This window comes from Terrapene carolina, unplaced genomic scaffold, assembly GCF_002925995.2.
Source record: "Terrapene carolina triunguis isolate 2854851 unplaced genomic scaffold, T_m_triunguis-2.0 Scaffold171, whole genome shotgun sequence".
NCBI lineage: Eukaryota > Metazoa > Chordata > Testudines > Emydidae > Terrapene > Terrapene triunguis.
In genome coordinates, this window is record NW_020664522.1 from 1,257,244 (window position 1) to 1,278,474 (window position 21,231).

The window sequence follows — 21,231 nt, forward strand, 5'->3', positions numbered from 1 at the left end:
AGATACAATCACCCTAGTGTGGGCAGTTATTTTGGCACAGCTATTTCAACTCAGGAAAGGGAATAACTATACCAACATAAGCCATCTACTTACTGGTATAACTGCATCTACCTTAGGGCTTTTATTGGCATAGCTATTTCAGTAAAATAATCACACTACTAACCTAAAATTATACTGATAAAAAACAAGTTTAGATCAGCCCCTCCCCACCCCCCAAAAAAACCCCACACTGTTCACAGCCAGACCTTTTACTAAACCCAGGAATGGTCAGCTCAGATGCTATATTAGGTTTTGAAAGCAGTCTTGAGTTATACTCAGTTTTACAGTTTGGGTGAATGGTGCACAAGGAGAAATGGTGGATTGGCCAAGGTCCCACATGATTTACTGTCCTATTGGATCAGAACCTAGGATATTCCTAGCTCCCAATCCTTTGCTTTAGCTACTATACTCATACAACCTATGCATACATTTATAAAATGAAACAACATTTAGCAACACTGAGAAGATTTGGTGGAAAATATTCTGGAAGTCTCCTACTGCTCATCTGCACTGGCAGGCACATACATGACATTTACAACACAGCAATCACGAATCGCAGCATGTCTCTTAAAATATTACATGCAATCTTAATTCTGTCATCCCAAGGGAGAGTCTTGGCACAAATCATTTGCTTTTTAGATCACAACATACAATCATGGTGCTGGCTAGTTTAGTTAGAAGTATGAACATCTTCCAGTTCAGAGTTACAGGAAATTCATGCGGTAGCAGCATACCTGGAAGACAGACAAATTCTGACTCTCTTAATCTGGGCCTGCCACCAAACAGCACTTGTCATTGGAGGGTTATTCCTTCCAATGGGTGGAGATTTAACAGGCAGGCATGGGCTCACCTTACACCTACTATTGGCAAGAGTTGTTTATGCCTTTTTAATACATGCATCTAGCTATCATAAGAGCAATAAGTAAAATAAAAGAATGTTTCACCTTCTGCTAAAAGCCTAATAAGTAGCTCTGCCGCCTCTGTGTCAACACCTGAGCCACAGTGCTAGAAGTGCTGGCCATAGGGGAGCAGAACATCACAGCACAAGATGTGTAGGACAGATTCCCAAGTGCTTTTCATTTTTGTTGGGAATCGTTCCTAGGGAATTATTATAGCCTCTTCTTATGTGCAAGTTCAAGCTTCATACTTTATATGTCTGGCCAAATTTCCACTTTCAAATTTCCATCTATATATTTTATTCCCAATAGCAGCTTATATTTCCTCATTTCACTTTAGATCTCATTCATGACCTTTGAATACACAAGCTGTCGACTCAGCATAATGAGGAGACACATTTACCAAGTCTGTTAGTCTGGCAACGCTACTAGAGTATGTGAGCAAGGCTAAAAGCAGAGGTTTCAAAGGATGGTTTAAAGTAGGCTTCAGCTACTATCCTACCCTTGTCTAGTTTGAGTTCTTCGCATAAAGTTTAATGTAGGAGGTTTAAAAGGGGATCAAATTTGGTGCCTTTCCATATCATACACTGGATCTCATATAGGAATATATTTTTATTGTATCAATGCTTTGCATTTTCTAGGTTGGATTTTTTCCTAAACCATTCAGTATTTTTAGCTCTTAAAATTGTTTCTTTTAAGATAGCATTTGCTGCTAGACTGCTTTGATCTTAATGCATACAAAAAGGAGCATAATAGCAAAACCTTAAATAAACTGCTTACATTTAAGTATGGTCTCCCTTTAAAATTTAATCAGGATAGAACACAAAAGGAACAATGTTTCAGCCCCTGGGGGCCCAAATTCAAGAGAGGCGTATTTGATAAACAGCTCTGTCTGCTTATCAGTCTTTTAGCAGCTACTGAACTATAAACTGTTATTTGATGTTTATGGTATTTATTTCTATGACTTTTGCTATATTTTTGATTAACAGTCTACAGTGATGCCAACAAATAAAGTATATAAGATCCACTAAAGCACATTTATAGAAGGTTAGAACCCAAACTGATTTTCAAGACACAATGAATTTGAAAACATGAGGTATTTAATATGCCAATGAAAAGCAGTTTTTAGTAGAAGCCCAGTTATCCTGTAAATCTAAATTTGCAAGAATTTCCAGTATATGGAATTAAAATAAGGCAGGAACAGAGTTTAAGGATTCTGCCTATGGAAGTCATTCCATCCAACACATTCTTTACGATTTAAAGTACTTTTGGACTCTGTGCACATTTTAGGGCATTTCCATTATTTGTGCTATAAAACCTTATGGATGCATTTTAGGCTGCTCACTCCATTTCATCAAGAAGTCAAAATGTCCTGTGTAAATTTATTTTTTTAGTTAATACAGCAGCAAGACATGTAATAATGTGAAGACAAATTAGTTATTTAAGTAACAGCATCTAAGTTTAATGGCTGTTTCTATAAGCAAGCGCAGTGTCTGAATAAATCCCTGGGGAGCAAAGTGGAGAAAAATGAGACCAGATACAAAATGCAGATTATATAGAGTGATCTGCAGTCCTTTTAGATTCTTTTAAATACCTCTGAAAAAATGTGTATTTCAGAAAATATAGTATTTCACTGCCTTTATTTCTGTTAACCAATACATAAGTATTGGGAGTTCACGTTAACTGAATGTATTATACTCTCCCCACAATTCTGTTCACCCATGTCAAGTATCCCATAACACTTTGCCTTACCAAACATAAGCTTTGGCTTAAGTAAACAGGAAAACAGTCAGGATCAGGACACGTGTGTTTTACCATAGCAACAGGTAGAGAGTTACTCTCACAGGCCAGTACTGGAATGTCTCAAAGAAAAAGGACAAGATATATAATTGTTCTACCTGGTACAAACCCAGGAGGTGCCTTCATGCCCATTGATACCTGGAATGCCTGTTTTCAGAACAAAGAGATAAGGGGTATGCTATGGTACTAGAAAAACAAAGTAGAAAGCAGATTGGTTAAATCTTGTTTCAGACGATGCATGCACACAATACCTTTTATTCGTAAACAGGATGGATATAAAAAGCATAGCTTTGGGAGTGTAACTTTGGGAGCACACCTTCTTTGTAAGGTGAATTTAACAACACTGCACACAATGGCTTCCTGGAAACTGGTATTTTACTGAGCCTATCTTCTTGTACTATACTATTATTAACTTTGAGCAATAAACCCGTTTGATGTTATTGGGTCTCGAATGTATTTCTGAATGAAACAAAGTGTGGTCAAGCAGGTTTCAGAGTAGCAGCCGTGTTAGTCTGTGTCCGCAAAAAGAACAGGAGTACTTGTGGCACCTTAGAAACTAACAAATTGGCTGTAGCCCACGAAAGCTTATGCTCAAATAAATTTGTTAGTCTCTAAGGTGCCACAAGTACTCATGTTCTTTTTGTGGTCAAGCAGTTGACTATGCAATTTATCAGCATTACTAAGTCCACATATTTTGTGGATAAAAAAGTTGCATATGGTTACTTCAGGTAGAACACTGGGTTCTATTCCCAACTGTAAAATGTCAGACCCAAGTCCCATCCACTTAGCCACACTGGTTTTGGATTAGCAAACATATTGGCTATCCTGTCAGTATCCACTGCTTCAGCCACCAGATGGCTCTCTTCTCTCAGAGCCAAGAATAGACTCCAGGAAGCCCTATCTCAAAAATGCTATCTTTGCCATCTAACAAAGTCCTCAAAGTCACTTCCGGCAAAGCCAGAAATAGAACCCAGGTGTCTTATACAGCAAAACAAACTCTTACCCACTTTACATATTTGCCATGTTACCTCAATGAATATGCAACTTGGCTATGCTGTCTATATAGTAGAGATACTCATATTCACCTCTGCAAAGTACCAAGACACATAATTTGGCAAGTAGTTGCACATGGTGAGATCTACAGAGAAGGGGAATCCTATTAGTTATTTCTTTGCTAAAAAAATTCTCTGCATTCTGGTATTTCTGATGTATCTTCATGCTCCTTTGTTTTGCTCCCATGGGATAATTTTTAAAAAGGAGAAAATATTTCCTTTTTTGTATAAAATACATTTTAAAAACAGTTTAAGTATTTATGACAGTGGATGACAAACCTGCTCTAGCACTTTAATGCACTGTGCTGTTATTCTAGATGTTCTACAGCAAGTCTTAGGGCAGTAGAAGATACCAACTAGTAGTTATTTTTCAGTTGCTCGAGAAGTGAGACTCTTTTGCATTCAGTACTTAAGGGCATGTTTGTAGTTAGAGAAGAACTAAACAAGTTAAATGGTTGGCTCTCATGTTCAAAGGTCAAAGCTATCTTGGTCTCCAAAGGTCTTTCTACAATTAATGAATATTGTATCCTGCAAATCCAACTTTCAGGCTAAGCCCTGGTCTACACTACGAGGTTAGGTCGAATTTAGCTGCGTTAGGTTGATTCTATGAGCAATGTGTCTACACATCCAAACCCGTTCCGTCAACCTAAAGGGCTCTTAAAATTGACTGCTGTACTCCTCCCCGGTGAGGAGAGTAGCGCTAAAATCGACCTTGCTGGGTCAAATTTGGGGTAGTGCAGACGCAATTCGACGGTATTGGCCTCCGGGAGCTATCCCAAAGTGCTCCAATGTGACCACTCTGGACAGCACTTTCAACTCCAATGCACTAGCCAGGTACCCAGGAAAAGCCCCACGAAATTTTGAATTTCATTTCCTGTTTGGTCAGCGTGACTAGCTCAGCAGCACAGGTGACCATGCAGTCCCAGAATCACAAACGAGCTCCAGCATGGACCGAATGGGAGACGTTGGATCGGATCGCTGTATGGAGAGAAGAATCTGTGCAGGCCGAACTCCGATCAAAACGAAGAAATGCTAACATATATGCCAAAATCGCACAGGGCATGGTGGAGAGAGGCTACAACAGGGACACACAGCAGTGCCGCATGAAAGTTAAGGAGCTCAGGCAAGCCTACCAAAAGACAAAGGAGGCAAACGGTCACTCCGGGTCAGAACCCCATACATGCCACTTCTATGATCAGCTGCATGGCATTCTAGGGGGGAGACCCTACCACTACCCCACCACTGTCTGTGGACACCTGCAAGGGAGGAGTCTCATGCAACAGGGAGGAGGATTTTGTGGATGAGGAAGAGGAGGAGAAGCACAGCAGGCAAGCGGAGGATCCGTTCTCCCTGGCAGCCACAACCTTTTCATCACCCTGGAACCAATACCCTCCCAAGGGGGGTTCCCGGACCCTAAAGCCGGAGAAGGCACCTCTGGTGAGTGCACATTTGTAACTACACTACAGGGTTTAGAAGCAATTGTGTTTAATGTTCGATTTGCCCTGAAGACTTGGGATACATTCGCGGCCAGTACAGCTACTGGAAAAGTCTGTTAACGTGTCTGGGGATGGAGCGGGAATCCTTCAGGGACATCTCCATGAAGCTCTCCTGGAGGTACTCTGAAAGCCTTTGCAGAAAGTTTCTGGGGAGGGCTGCCTTATTTCGTCCTCCACGGTAGGACACTTTACCATGCCAAGCCAGTAGCAAGTAGTCTGGAATCACTGCAGCACAAAGCATGGCAGCGAATGGTCCTGGGTTTTGGTCACGTTCAAGCAACATTCGGTCTTTATCTTTCTGTGTTAGCCTCAGGAGAGTGATATCATTCATGGTCACCTGGTTGAAATAGGGGAATTTTTGTAAGGGAACAGTAAAAGGACCCCGTTCATGCTGGGCTGTTTGCGCACATCTAAAAGGGATCATCCCTGAGAATAGCCATGCAGTGGGGGGAGGGGTGAAGGGATCATCCCTGAGAATAGCCATATGGTGGGGTGGGGGGAGGGGTGTGCTGCACATCCACCCGAAAACCGCAGCCCCTCCTTTTAAACGGCAAACCCAACCGGCATTGCTTGCTATGGGAAAGGAGGGCGCATAACCATTCCCACATGTTATGAAGGTGGAAGAAGCCAACCCTCCATACCCTTTGGCTTACCATGGCTGCCTGGAAACCGAATTCTGTTGCCCAGCTGTGTGTGATGTGTCACCATACCGGCAGGCGCTCAATATAAAAGGCAAAATGCGACCTTGTACCTAAAACACATGTGCTGTCTGCTGTGAATTGCTTGATTCACTGTGAAAGAGTCTCCCTTTTGTTCTCAGAAATGTATCTTCTTAAATTCTACTCTCCCTTTTTATCCCCGCGCAGGTGCAAATGTTTCTACGCTCCCCCTATCATCTCCATCCCAGAGGTTATCACAGATTAGAAGGCAAAAAAACGCACTCGCGATGATGTTTTCCAAGCTCATGCAGTCCTCCCGCACTGATAGGGCACAGCTGAATGCATGGAGGCATACAGTGACAGAGGTCAGGAAAGCATACAGTGAGCGTGATCAGCAGAGGCAGGAGGTGATGCTGAGGCTAATGGGGGAGCAAACGGACATGCTCAGGCATCTGGTGGAGCTGCAGGTAAGGCAATAAGAGCACAGACCGCCACATCCACCGTATAACTGCCTGCCCTCCTCCCCAAGTTCCATATCCTCCTCACCCAGATGCCCAAGAACGCGGGGGGGGGGGGGAGGAGGAGGCTCCAGGCACCCAGCCACTCCACTCCAGAAGATGGCCCAAGCAACAGAAGGCTGTCATTGAGTTCTGATTTGTAGTGTGGCTACAATAAGCAATGTGGCCTTGTCCTTCCCTCCTCTCCCACCCCACCTGGGCTACCTTGTCAGTTATCTCACTTTTATTTTAATTAATAAAGAAAGAATGCATGGTTTCAAAACAATAGTGACTTTATTTCCTTTGCCAGCTGTGATCAAAGGGGGGAGGGTGGTTGGCTTACAGGGAATTAAAATCAACAAAGGAGGTGAGTTTGCATCAAGGAGAAGCACACACAACTGTCACACCATAGCCTGGGCAGTCATGAAACTGGTTTTCAAACCCTCTCTGATGCGCAGCATGCCTAGCTGTGCTCTTCTAATCACCCTTGTGTCTGGCTGCTCAAAATCGGCCACCAGGCGATTTGCCTCAACCTCCCAACCCATAAATGTCTCCCCCTTACTCTCACAGATATTATGGATCACACAGCAAGCAGCAATAACAATGGGAATATTGGTTGTGCTGAGGTTTAACCTAGTCAGCAAACAGCACCAGCGAGCTTTTAAACGTCCAACGGCACATGCTACCACCATTCTGCACTTGCTCAGCCTATAGTTGAACTGCTCCTTACTACTGTCCAGGCTGCCTGTGTATGGCTTCATGAGCCATGGGAGCAAGGGATAGGCTGGATCTCCAAGGATAACTATTGGCATTTCAACATCCCCAACAGTAATTTTCTGGTCTGGGAAGTAAGTCCCTTCTTGCAGCTGTTCAAACAGCCCGGAGTTCCTGAAGATGCGAGCGTCATACACCTTTCCCGGCCATCCCACGTTGATGTCGGTGAAACATCCCTTGTGATCCACCAGTGCTTTCAGCACCATTGAGAAGTACCCCTTGCAGTTTACATACTGGTTGGCAAGGTGGTCCGGTGTCAAGATAGACGGAATGCATATCCCTATCGCCCCACCACAGTTAGGGAACCCCACTGCAGCAAAGCCATCCACTATGACCTGCACATTTCCCAGAGTCACTACCCTTGCTAGCAGAAGGTTAGTGGTTGCCTTGGCTACTTGGATCACAGCAGCCCCCACAGTAGATTTGCCCACTCCAAATTGTTTCCCAACTGACTGGTAGCAGTCAGGCGTTGCAAGTTTCCACAGGGTTATCGCCACTCGCTTCTCAACTGTCAGGGCAGCTCTCATCTTGGTATTCCTTCGCTTGAGGGCGGGGGAAAGCAACTCACAAAGTTCCAGGAAAGTGGCCTTATGCAAGCGAAAGTTTCACAGCCACTGGGAATCATCCCATACTTGCAACACTATGCAGTCCCACCAGTCTGTGCTTGTTTGCCGGGCCCAGAATCAGCGTTCCACTGTATCAACCTGCCCCACTGTCACCATGATGTCCCAATTGCCACATCCCGTGCTTTCAGGAACGTCTGTGTCCATGTCCTCCTCACAATTGTCCTCGTGCTGGCGGCTCCTAGCCAGGTTCTGCACATACTGCAGAATAATGTGCGAGGTGTTTACTATGCTCACAACAGCAGCGGTGAGCTGAGCGGGCTCCATGCTTGCCGTGCTATGGCATCTGCACGGGTAACCCAGGAAAAAAGGCGTGAAATGATTGTCTGCCATTGCTTTCACGGAGGGTGGGAAGGAGGGGAGACTGACAACATGTACCCAAAACCACCTGTGACAATGTTTTTGCCCCATTAGGCATTGGGAGTTTAACCCAGAATTCCAATGGGCAGCAGAGACTGCAGGGACTGTGAGATAGCTACCCACAGTGCACCAGTCCGTGAGTCGATGTTAGCCATGGTATTGAGGACGCACTCCGCCGACTTAATGCGCTTAGTGGGGACATACACAATCGACTGTATAAAATCGCTGTCTAAAGATCGACTTCTATAAAATCGACCTAATTTCGTAGTGTAGACATACCCTTTGAAAAATAAGACAACAGATTCATACCATGTGAGCTGCAGAAAATATACCAATTCCAAAACAGGCAGTTTTCTTCAACAGAAAAGAGGTCAGAGTTTGAGACACTTCAGTAAAACTAAAGCGTGTTCCTGATTTGCATAGTAGCTGTTAGTCATCTTTATGTTATTTGACCATATTACAGTTCCAAATAAAACAATTATATCAATGTTGCGATCCTTTAATATCTGACATTTAATACCAGCCAATCAAATTAAAAAAGTAACACTTCAAACCGATAGAAGGAAACACTTTACGCAATGCATAATTAGCTTAAGGAATAACTCACTGCCACAAGGTGTCAGAGACACCAAGAACATCACCAAGGCACTTAGAGTAATACGGTGGCCCACCAAGTGGCCCCTCATGGCTATGGTTGCATCTGTGGCTGTCCTGCCTCTATTTCCCTTCATCCAGGCCCCTTTAAGAACTCACACAGTCTCTAGTGACCCACCAAGCTCAATCCTTTAATTCCACCAGTTCTCCTCGGGCTGTCAACAGAGTCAAATATCGAACTCAAAAGTACAAAACAATTTTTTAGTTCATCTTCCCTTCTTTAACTATGCAAGATCCCAACTTGCTCCTCAGAGCTGCTCCTTCCACCAGCCCCAGCTCCACAGTCTCCTGAGAATCCTGCTAGGCCTCCAGCCTCTGGCTGTCTCAGCTACTCTGTCAACCACACACCGGCCGCCCCTTCTCCCCCAAACAGCTTCCTGCTGCCTTTTATATTAATAACCTGATTCCTCTCAGGTGGGGCTCACCTTGTAATCAAAGCTGGCTTATCACCAGGCTCTCCATAGGCAAGCCAGCTTATTACAGACATTTTATATGTACAGCCACAGTATATATTTTAGCTGATTAAAGAGATAGGAACACTCATTCTTTTAGGCATAACCCACCACTAATTGGAGAAGGATTTAAGTAACTTCCTATGGATAGGTGTGATGGGGTATACCTGTCCCGCACTGGACAGGAAGGGATTAACCCCATACTGTGGGCTGAGGAAGCCATGCCCCATCGCCCCTGCTGGGTAGGCTCCTACTGGAACCACAGTATAAAAGGGAGCAATACAGCTCAGTCTGGGCTGACCGTTGAGGAGAGAGGATGTGCACTGCAAGCGCCTGCACCCCGGAGCTGTCGGCGCCCCAGACCACAGAGGCCAGGCACACTGAAACCCTGGAGGATAGCTGACTGCCCACGGAAGCCCCCGAGGGGAAGGAGTCTCCAGGAATTTTGCTGGTCAGCTACCCCAGAGAAGCAGAGGACCTGAGGACTATGGAGCAGGTAGGCAGGGTAGAAAGTGGCTCAAGGGAACCAGACATTGGTCTGGTAGTGGAATCATGAACCGGGTCAGCATGTTTTGGACAGATCTCTGCTGACCCAGTAGTGAATATACTTGCAGCTGACAGGGCCCTGGGCTGGCACCTGGTGGAGTCGGGAGGGCTTGGATCATCCTGCCCAAGCTGCCAATCCACTCCTGGGTGGCGGCGCACCCTCTTTGCCTGGCTGCCAGGCCACATTGCCCTGCACAGGAGGGCAGTTTGCCTGCCCAAGAAGAATGTCAGACACCGGGTCTGCAATGGGAGTGTGCCACAGAGATCCAGAGCAAGGAACAATGATCAGTCACTACTTATACCCAGGGGCTTAAAACACATGGGATTCAGTGGTTGGATCCAATCACAACATACTGGTGTGTCCATCCAGAGTGTGGGACTGGACCCAGTTTAGATAACTACTAAAAAGGAATAGGGATCTTACTGCTTTAATGATTCTCTACTCTGTTTACTACACAAAGGAGTGAATGCATTTTACTATAATCCATAGTTGGCAGCAATTACTTAAGATCTTTAAAAGCATGCATTAGCCTAATGAAAAGCATTTTTGTAGAGAAATGATTGATAATCCATTGCAGAAAAACGCTACAAAAATGTTAGAGCAAATGAAAATGCTTAATCTGTAACAGACAACAATCAGCCACAGCAGAAAACTGCCTTAAAAAATGAACTACCAAATAGGATGAACTTCAGCTCTCAGGAACAGCAGTGAACTTCTTCTCCGTATGAAAGATCAGAAGGAAGCTGCAGACAAAAGTGAAGACCTTTTCTGTTGTTGCTTTTCATTTAACCAGAGCTGCTGGAGCTCAAAACATTTTTCACATTATGTTTCAACACCCCTCTGAGGTAAAGACATACTATTCCCATTTTACAGGTGCAAACAGGCAGGCTGACAAAAGGTAGGACTTGCCTAGTATAATAAAGGAAGTATATGGCAGAATCAGAAATAGACTCATCAGGACCTATCTCCTTAGCATGTATTCTTGAAGAGGTTTTTCATTTTCTGCATTGTGGTGTGACACATCAGCACTAACAGTTATCCAGAAGAGCCACAGCAATTTGTCTCACTAGAAATTACATTAAGACCACTTCATTGCATGCAGCCGCTGCCAGAAGTGATGTTCAGTTATTGGGGCCTGATCTATATTATAAAGTTTTACCAGAAAAACCTTCCCTGTATCAGCACTGTATTGTATGCTTCCATACTTAAAGTTGAGTTCTGCCAACAAAACCCTCAACCACTTATGACACTCAAGTTAAACCAGCTTGGTGAGCGACATAAGCCCTCTGTCAGTATAGTTCTACAAGCACAATGCCTGCATGGAAGCAGAAGTACCTGTACTGATGTAAGCAGTCCTCTAGCAACAAGCAATGACTGCTCTGGTTGAGCTTTCGAACTCCACTGCCCAGGGTCACAGTTAAAGCCCTGCAAATCTGCAGATATCTGCTTTATATCTGTGGATGCGGCTATCCACAGTCCATGTTTGTAGATCAGGTGCAGATACACATTTTTTATCCACGCAGGACTCTAGTCACCATGACTGGAAGTCTTCCTCCTGTTTAAAATCCCCAGCCCTGGAAATGCCTCTTTTCTGCCATTTCTACAAGCATGGCTCCAGCTAACCCTCTTGCTACTGCGTGACCCAGGAATGAAGTCCTAGATTTCCTCAGACTGTCAGGAGAGGAAGGTGTGCAGCAACAGCTGCAGAATTCCCTCCGGAATAAAGATTTTTGCTGACACCGCAAAAATCCATGGAGATAATGGGGTACAGCAGGGATTAGGACCAATGATAGGAAAAGGAGGAGGAGTTGCAGCAGGCTTATCCAAAGTCAAAAGAGCAGAGCCTCAAGTTCAATACTGCCCCCAAGACCTGCCCCTATGATGACCAGCTTGATGTCATACTGGGTGGGGATCCCACCAACACCCTGAGATTTGGACACCCAAAAACTGCAGGGGAAGACCCTCTGGAATTGGCAACCCAGGAGATCACTGAGAATGGGGATACAGATGGTGATGGGATAGCCAAGAGCTCTTCAAGTCCCAGCTGGACCCACAGAGCCAATCAGTGAGGAAGTGGACTCTGGTAGGTGTAATTTAATAGGACTCCCCATAAATGCAGGCCATTTTGTTTATCTTTTCTAGGCCCCCCGAAACACTTTGCCACACCTCCCCCATCAAAGCACTGGAATGGGTTACCTAGAGAGGTGGTGGAATCTCCTTCCTTAGAGGTTTTTAAAGTCAGGCTTGACAAAGCCCTGGCTGGGATGATTTAGTTGGGAATTGGTCCTGCTTTGAGCAGGGGGTTGGAGTAGATGACCTCCTGAGGTCCCTTCCAACCCTGATATTCTATGATTCTATGAAAATGGTGACCAATTCTGCATGGGGCCAAAGGAAGTCTGTTTTCAACTAGCTGCCTTATTTTAAAAGCATGAAATGGCTGTACTATGCAATAGTCAAAAAGATTGTAAAAACAGCCCCAAAGCATTCCCAAATACATTCTTTTACAGAAAATGCTTTCTTGCAAACCACAGAAAGCCACATTTAATGGACACAAAAACAGAGCACTTCCTCTGATTTCAAAGTGAAAGCCTACATACGACTTACAGATCTTTCAGTGAAACCGGTTACTAAGCACTCCCAAGTGTGTACATTTACAGACTGGGGTTACATTTTAAAAAAAAAAAGAGGGTGAAAAATGCGTGATCAACTCAGGTTTTGGCTTAGATAGGCTAACTTCACTGACAGGGAAGACATATTCTCCAAATTGGTGCAAAGTGCTGAGTCTGGAGCAAGTAAGACTGGTGACTGGAGGAAACATATGCTGGAGGGGATAAAGCCAGACCAAGAGGTGCACCAAGACACGCTGCAGCTGTTGGAACAGACTCAGCTGCTAGAGCACATTATGGATCAAAGCACCCAAAGACGAACTCCACAGCAGCTACTACACAGCAAGGAGAACTACTCCTCCTAGCTCAGGCCAAACACCCCTCTCCTCAAAACTCCAGTCCCCCCAGCAGCATTATCCCTTTCATTTAGCCCCACTGGACAATAATGAGAACTGCTTAGACTACACCATCTGCAACCTGTCAGTCATGCAGTTGAGTGTGTACGGTACCTTGCACTTACTTTCTTGTAAATGGCACCTAATAAAATTCTGTTTTGTGAAAACCCAGATTTCCTGTGTCTTACAATGTGGAAATGTGGATCCCCCAAAAGCAATAACCTCCCTCCCCCTCCAAAAAAAAATAAATTGAGAAACCAGCTAAATTACTGTCTGGGTACTGCAAGATGTGTCTTAAAGCTTCCCTTACCAGGACAGAACTTGCAGTGGCTCTAGCAATAACCTTCTCCCCCTTGGCCACGAGATATTATGCAATACACAGCATGCAGCAACAACAGGAATATTTTCCTTGCCTCCATCTAACCTTGTCATGAGACATCTCTACTTCCCCTTCAATCTTGCAAAGCCATGCTCCACAGCCATCTTGGACTTGCTCAGACAATAGTCAGATCTTTCCTTGCTTCTGTCCTAGTGTTTGGGTTATGACATCATGAGCCAGAGAAGCAATAGGCTGCGGCCCTTGAGAATCTCCATCAGTATTGCAACCTCATTAACGTCAACAGGCCAGTCCAGGAAAATTGTCCCTGCTTTCAGCTTATCACAAATTCCTGCATTTCTAAAGGTGCAAGCATAACGACTTTTCTTCACCGCCACTAATGTTAGTAAATGGTCATTGGTGATCCACCAATGTTTACGTAACTATGGAGAAGTACTCCTTTTGGTTTATACACTCAGAGGCAAGGTGGGAGTGAGGACACAGAGTGGGGTTATGGATCCTGTCTATCACCCCACCACAGTAAATCCATCTATTATTTTTTGCACATTACCCGAGTGACAATCTTTGTTTAATTGCCTTGCACACCTAGATGACGACTGCCCTGAATACCAAACTGATGGCCCGCAGACTAATTGCAATCTAGGTTTGCAAGCTTCCAGATAACGCTCACCAGCACTTACCACCCATTTCATCACTGTCATCAGTTTTAGGCATTTACATTCAGATAAATAATTAATGACTAAGTATATCTAAAATCCAGAATGCCTAGCAGTCAAAGTCAATCATATGAGATACATAAATATTGCTGTTATATTGGCTGCCCATAGGTTCAGATAGAATCAGTACATACAGACTTGGAACGATTAGTGGTATTTCATATGCGCTGTCAGTGCCAAATCCTGAGCATAAAGTGGTTTGACTCTGTGCAAAATGTCAGTCTCGCAGAGATCTGACCTTCCTTCTATCATTCGTTATAGTCAAAAGTGGCATTACATGCTTTTTGGCCAAGTCGCCAGCTAGACAAAACCACCCCAGCACACAATGCTCTCAAACTCTTCATGGCCATGCAAAGGGTATGCATACCCTGACGCTACCTGGCACCACCCCAGAGATTCACAAGGATTAAGCCAGATCTGGGAACTTCACTCCACGATGCCTGGTGTGATACCATCAACTGTGGTCAGTCTGCCTGGCGCAACGGTCCCCAGCATATTGTGTGTGTGTGATGTACTTAAAGGTTACAGCTTTTGTGGACATTGGTTTAAGAGAGTTTGAGGTTCATGAAAATAAGAAAAGGGGACTGTAGTGGGGTGGTTACCCCGCTCCTGCCTGAGGGGTTTAAAACAGCCCTGGCAGAGGGCTGGGGCAAAGGGAAAAGCTACTGGGCTGATTGGGGAAGTAAGCCACAGCTGGGCCACGCCCCAATCAGGCCCCAGCTGGCCTGTATAAGAAGGCTGGGAGCCAAAAGCTCAACAGTCTCTCTCTGCCTTCAGAGAGAGAAGGGCCTGGCTGCAGCAAGCTAGAGACAGAGTACCTGAGTGGAGCAGGGCTGGGGACAGGCTGAGGAGCTGGGGAGCTCCAGCCTGGAAAGCCCCAGGCTGCGGCCTAGCGGAAGGCCAAGGGGTACTGGGGGTTGCAGAGGGCAGCCCAGAGCTAGGCCAAGGCAGCAGGTCCAAACCCCACCTTGCCAATGATGAGTGACCTATACTGCAGTCTGCCCCAGGGAACTGGGGCTAGATGGTGACTGGCAGTGGCCTTATTCTGAGGTGAGGTAGGGATAGTGGGTGGGGGTTCCCTGGTGAGGGGAGACCCTAGTACTGAGGGGTGTACTGCTGGGGGGCAGCACCCCAGATACAAGGGCACCGGGGTCCGGGAGGGACACAGGGCCAGAGGACAGGCGGATCACCGGCCTGCAGGGGGCACTCCAGGATGCTGGAAGAGCTAATTCCCAGAAGTCACCAGCAGGAGGCGCCACAGGGGTGAGTCTGCTCCTCTACATGGACCAATTTCCTTCCAGATCTGCTGAAATTTACATTCTGGTTTACACCATGGTGACTGGCTTCCACTTTTGAATGAGTAACATTTCAGGAAGTAAAGAACCTTCCTATAATATTTATTGAAAGATAGAAGCAGACTTTTCTTTTTTTTTTTACTACAGTTGAATCAGAAGTTCCTGTAAAACCGGTGAATTCGTATTGTGTGTTCTTTTCAAGTCAACTTTCTGTCTCACAGCTATTAGTGCCACGAAGGCCAACTCCTTACTTTGCCTGACTGTGTATATATAGTAAGACCATGCTGCGTCTATTGCTGGTACTAGATGCATTCCACATGCATGTGAAAGTCAAACCAAAATAAAGCTGAGTTACCATAGATTTCACACCTTCCCCTAGCCCCATCTCTTAAACACCATTTACATTTTGAAAGTGTGCCAGAAGTCTTAAAGACATACACACACTATCCCACTCTTGGTGATGAGTCACAAAGTTTCACAAATGTCTGCTTTGTTTTTCCAGGCAGTTCTGCCCTGATATTTTGGACTGATGCACAGTATGAGGCCTTAATCCAAACTATTTTGGAGAAAAAAAAATACGAATGAGGTTAGTGTCTACGAATATACAGAGAGTGATCACAGGCATCGTACTAAAGTAAGTTCCTGCTCCTGCAAGCCACACTTAGTTTTGAGAAAGCTGTTCGATGTATTGCTGATGAGAGAATAAAGTAGAGTTTCTCATCTGGAATCTCCCCCATCAATGCAGTACTCACCCTGGTGTGACAGCAGGTGGGATGACCAGTATTAGCTTAAGCTGTGCTTCATGGAGAGCTTCTGAGAGGTGAGTGAGCAAATGAATCAGCTCCCTGTAATACAAACACATTGTTAGGCTACAGGCAATAGACGTGGCATGATATTCGCATGAGTAATTTAAAAAGTAAAACTAGAGGTAAAGACATGCAACAGGCAGTACACCCTATCTGGAAGTTTTGTAGCAGGTGACACATTCTAGGCAGATTTGTCAAGGCATGCCCTCTTCCAGCATCATTAAGTATATAACACTGCTGGAGGTACTCCTATAATTACAATAGGTTATCATAGTAGAGCTAAAATTTTGCCTTTTTTGTTGTAATTTTAATTTTTCCATTTTCACATGTAAATTCTCAGCTGAAATGTACATTTTGGAATTTCCCCCGGGACAGCTCCTGAAATACAAAGATATTGGTGTGCGTATGTGTATCAACTATATTCTCATCAGAAGGGGTTATCCCTTCAGTTCATGTTCAGTAAGAAGACACTTAAGCCAAGCAATAGAACTGAATTCTGTTCTGGAACAGACAGCTGTTGAACAGATTCAGATTGTCATTGTACTGTTGAATTTAAGGTTAATGGAATATGTGAAGATGCTTTCTGCAAGCCGTGCAATCTTCAAAGTGTTTTGAGGCCTCAAGAAAACGTGGATGTTTTTAGAAACCTTTCTACCTATACATTTTCTGTACTTTTAAAAAAAAAAAAAAAAAAAAAACTACTTACCCTGTATGCACAAAAATCAGATTTTTGTTTCAAGAGTTCGCTGACCCTGCCCTACCTGAAATTATCACCCTCTATTTGTGGCACAATTTAAAGGTTTCCACACCAGCCAGTTCTTATAAATCATTAGGATGTCAGGTGGAAAATAAAGTCAAAGAAACAAGTAAACTCTTAGGCCTGGTCTCCACTACACAGTTAGGTTGACATAAGGCAGCTTACATTGACCTAATTATGTCAGTGTCTACGCTACAGCCTTGCTCCCACCAATGTAAATACCCTACTACATCAACGTAATAACTCCACCTCCACGAGAGGCATAGGGCTCACATCAGTATAGTTAGGGTGACACTTGGAATGTTGGTAGTCCAGGTCATTGTGGGAAGGGAGGCTGAGAAGCCCAGGTGGCTCCCCGCCACAGCTCCCAGCAAGGAACAGAGAGCAAAGGGGGTGGCAGCCCACCAGGAGCCCAGGAGCCTGTGAGGCAGCTGCCATCAGAGCTGAGACTAGGCTCTCAGCTCCCCCACTAACCCCAGAGGGGCAGTGTGAAGCACTCCTGGTGAGGACCCGCACCACCGACCCAAGGAGGGTAGTGTAGACATGCACCACTGCAGTAATTACTAATATAGGTCGACTTAAGTTTCTAGTTTAGACATACCCTGAAAGATCCTCTTTTAGAAAGCTGCAATCAGTAATATAATGAAGAGAAATCATATGTAGAAGCAGAACTGTTGTTTTTCAGATACATTTGTTTTATTCTTCAGTTCCCTCATGAAACACTGAGTGCAAGGATCAACTGGCTATACAGGCAGTGTCAAAGATCTTCCAATATTAAAGTTATGCTGTAATTTTCTCCCGGTTAGGTGAAGTGGATGATTTATCAGTAAACTACATAGAGATAAGATGTAGAAATTAAGTTTAATGACTTTTAGCAGCTCAAGCAGAGTCCTTTATTACTTTCACTTCACAAATTAAATACTGTCCCTCTGTGTGCGTTCCTTAAGTCATCTGATTCATCAGAACAAAGTCAACTTCCCTGTTTAGCCATAGGCAAGGTGGAAGCAGACAGATGAGCTGAACAGGGAATTTAAAGTCTCTGTAGTTACACCACAAACCTATAATGAACAAGTCAGAGCAAAAAGAAAATTCCCAATTATAATACTATCTAAGAACACAGACTTCTAGCAATTGTGGTGTAGATTTTGGTTTGAGAGCCAAATGGTTATTGCCAGAATTAAACCTAAATTGCGCTGGTGCAAGAGACACTTTGATGGTACCTGTTTACTCATTTTGCTTATATTGAACAAGAAAAAGATCCCTACAATTCGAAGGTACACGAGTGGGAGGCAGGTCATTTAGCAACGGCCATCCTAAACTGTTCATTCCACTTACTAGGTTACATTAGAACTGAAATCACAGAAACAGACTAATTTTGTGTACAGTAATCCACTCCAGCTGTATGATGGGAGGGGAGAATGAGTTCATCTCCCCTCCCTCCCTCCCCTCTTCCCCTGGTACCTGATTATTCAACCAGAGATTTTTCTTAAGTCAGTCATCCTCTCTACAGTTAAGATTTTCACTTGGGAGTAGATTATATAACTCTGCAACAGTAGCCAAAGGAAGAAAATCTGAGCACTTTTTCAGACAGCATGGCTGAAACTGCCTCTGGAGTTTGCCAATAACTCTGCAATCTCAGTTGTGGCAAACAGGAGATTCCTACTTTACTCCCAAGAGCCTAGCACACTGCTTCTGCAACATCCTCACCTCTCTGGAGTTTAAATGAGACCTGGTTGCCTCGGGACAAAATACTGCACTGAAATACCACTGAACCATTCCACTTGTCACTATCTTACATATATTCCCTCTCCCATCCAGAACAAAACACTAGATTGCAAGTAATCACTAGTGTCAGTTTTCTTCATTTGCCATATTTACTGTCTCCATTCTCATTCTGGAAGAGTAAGAACTGCCTTTCCCATCCCTCAGTGTATGTATTCCACAGTTAGAGCACCACTATCCAGTCAAACAAGTCATTGATTTAAATACAGCATAAGAGAATCCCTACCCTAAGCTGTAGCCACCCTTTCCATGAAAAGGAATACAAGAGTGACAGTACCACCACATCTTCACACACAAGTCAGAAGCTCCTGCCTTTTATATTCCTACCAACCAAAACATCTCAATCCCCCGTACCTGCCTCATTTCCCCCAAATACCTGTTAAGACAACTGGACTTTGCAGCATAGCAGGGAGGTTAAATCTGGCCAGTTTTGAACCAAATACACTGGTGGAGTAGGGTAGATGGGGGATCATGCAAGCGAATGCAAAAACCAAAGGGCTCCCATGTAGGACACCTTGCTGGCAGTTCTCAGAGGGGCTGCAGCTCAAGAGCACCAGCAACTGGATGCAGTGTTGTAGGTGGAAGAGTTGATCCATCAGGTAAGGAAGTCCTAGATCATTTACCGCTTTATAGGGGAAAATCAGCGCCTTGTCCACCACCTAAATCCTGGAGTTATGTGCTTTTAATCTCCACTTCCAAATGGATGTAGAGGTGTAACCCCCTGTAGAGTGCCTTGCAGTAAAATCCAGTCTTCAAATGGGAAAGGCACAAAGCACCATGCGTAGGTCTGGATCTGTGAGGGAACGTCACAGCCTCCTGACCCAATACAGGGAAAAAAGTGGTCTAAGTCGCTGCTGTTATTTGCTAGTCAGCATCTGGAACACTAACCAGAACCTTGAGTTATCAACTTAAATTACAAGTGCTGGCAAAATGCCCTCCATCAAGGTCCCCCACTACCACCTCGCCATATAATCCTCAACAAAAACTACATTAAGATGGAGTCACAGCTGCCAGTTTGTAGCAGTAATTTAAGGGCCAACATTTCAGGGATGTTGTAATGCTTTATTTAGGGACAATTGCAAGCCTTAGAAATTCAGAATTAAGGTTACATTAAAACAAATCCAAATATGTTAAGTTAAGAAAGATAGTTAAGGCACCCAAACAATCTTAACTCTGTCCTGGAGTAACAACTTGCAGTAACCAGGTGATTATGATTAAGGCATTTTTATTTGCCATTGCAGATTAGAAGAAACTGATTTTTAATGTCATGTTAGTTTTTCATAGATTCATGAATTCTAAGGCCAGAATGGAACAACTGTGATCATCTAGTCTGACCTCCTGTGGAGCACAGGCCATAGCTGATCCCCAAAGTAATTCCTAGAGCATCTTTTAGAAAATCTTGATTAAAAATTATTATTAGTGTCTTCATGTTCAAAATTTCACCTGAACATTGATCCCCTCAACATCCTTGAAAGATTTATCTGTTAGTCACTTTCTAGAGACGATTTATGGCACACTAGTGTTCCTTGCACGCATGCACACGCAGCCACCCACCCACCCTTTCCACATTACAGATCACTGACAAAAGGTAGGATTAAAATTCAGGGCTTCCTGAATTCTTATGTCCCAACCCTGTTTGGCCCCTCTATACAAAAAAGCTGAGTAATGCCACTGCAGATTTCCTCAGAATGTCAGATCATCTCAGAGACCCAAGTAACTTGGCTTGTTAGAGCTTCACTGCACATATCAAAATTCCATATTTGGCTTATGGCGAGTCGGGGAGGAAAGTAACAGCAGAAGAATTGCAGCTTCATGTGCAAAAAACAGGATTTACAAACTGGCCCGCTAACCTGTCAAGCTATCTCTCCAGCCCATGAGAGCTTTATGCTGAATAAGACAGGATTAATGATTAATGCTTAAAGACTTCATTTAGGCACACTCCCATTTGTCAACCAAGATAGATGATTTAAATCAAGTATGCACTCTCCCATCTTCCCTAAACAGCAATAGCTGAATGTCCATGTACAGCATGCTATCAATTAAAACTTTACAGTGTCCCAATAGTGCTCTTTAGTGTCTTAAAACAATATTTTCCCATATTACCACTGACAATTTTGAAAGAAAAACTACTGTCTCACATTTTAAAAGTTATAATGAGGTACAGTATGATGAGAACAGAAATGGTCGTTATGCAAAGACTTCATTAAATATTTATGATATATTTCACCATTGTCAAATTTAACTTCAGAGATGCCTCTAAAACATTGGCAGTTTTAAGAATCTATCTTGAACCAATTAAGATCTACCATTTCCCTACTCTTCCAGGGCTTCCATTATCCCTGGCATAATGAAGGTCAATTTTCTAAACATCCACAGTTTCAAACTCTACATTTGCCCCCTATAAAATTTAAGTATCTGTCCACACATTTTGGCATCTGAGATTTTTCTTTATTACTGCAGTTCATGACAACACTGACCTTAGAATACACAGTTGGTCTTAATGCACAGTACTTGCACTTCAGCATATTTGAAGTCTGCCATGGGGCATGTTATCAGAAGCCCGTTACATCCTCCTCTATATTTATGTGACCCTTTGAAATTCAGCAAGTTTCTAACTTTAGCCTTTCTATAAGGTTGGTAGTCAGTAGTCCCTGAAATTAATGACCTGTCCAGGAAATTGGACAGAAT

The 21,231-nt window shown here is 43.9% G+C and overlaps 1 protein-coding gene across 1 annotated transcript in view; it reads right to left on the reverse strand.

Moving 5' to 3' along the window:
- Positions 1-21,231, reverse strand: part of CHID1 (chitinase domain containing 1) — a 277,865-nt gene that overhangs the window by 228,411 nt on the left and 28,223 nt on the right. The window contains exon 8 of the mRNA XM_026653911.1: positions 15,951-16,043. Within this exon, the coding sequence (XP_026509696.1) occupies positions 15,951-16,043 (93 nt within the window). The remainder of the gene's footprint in view (positions 1-15,950; positions 16,044-21,231) is intronic.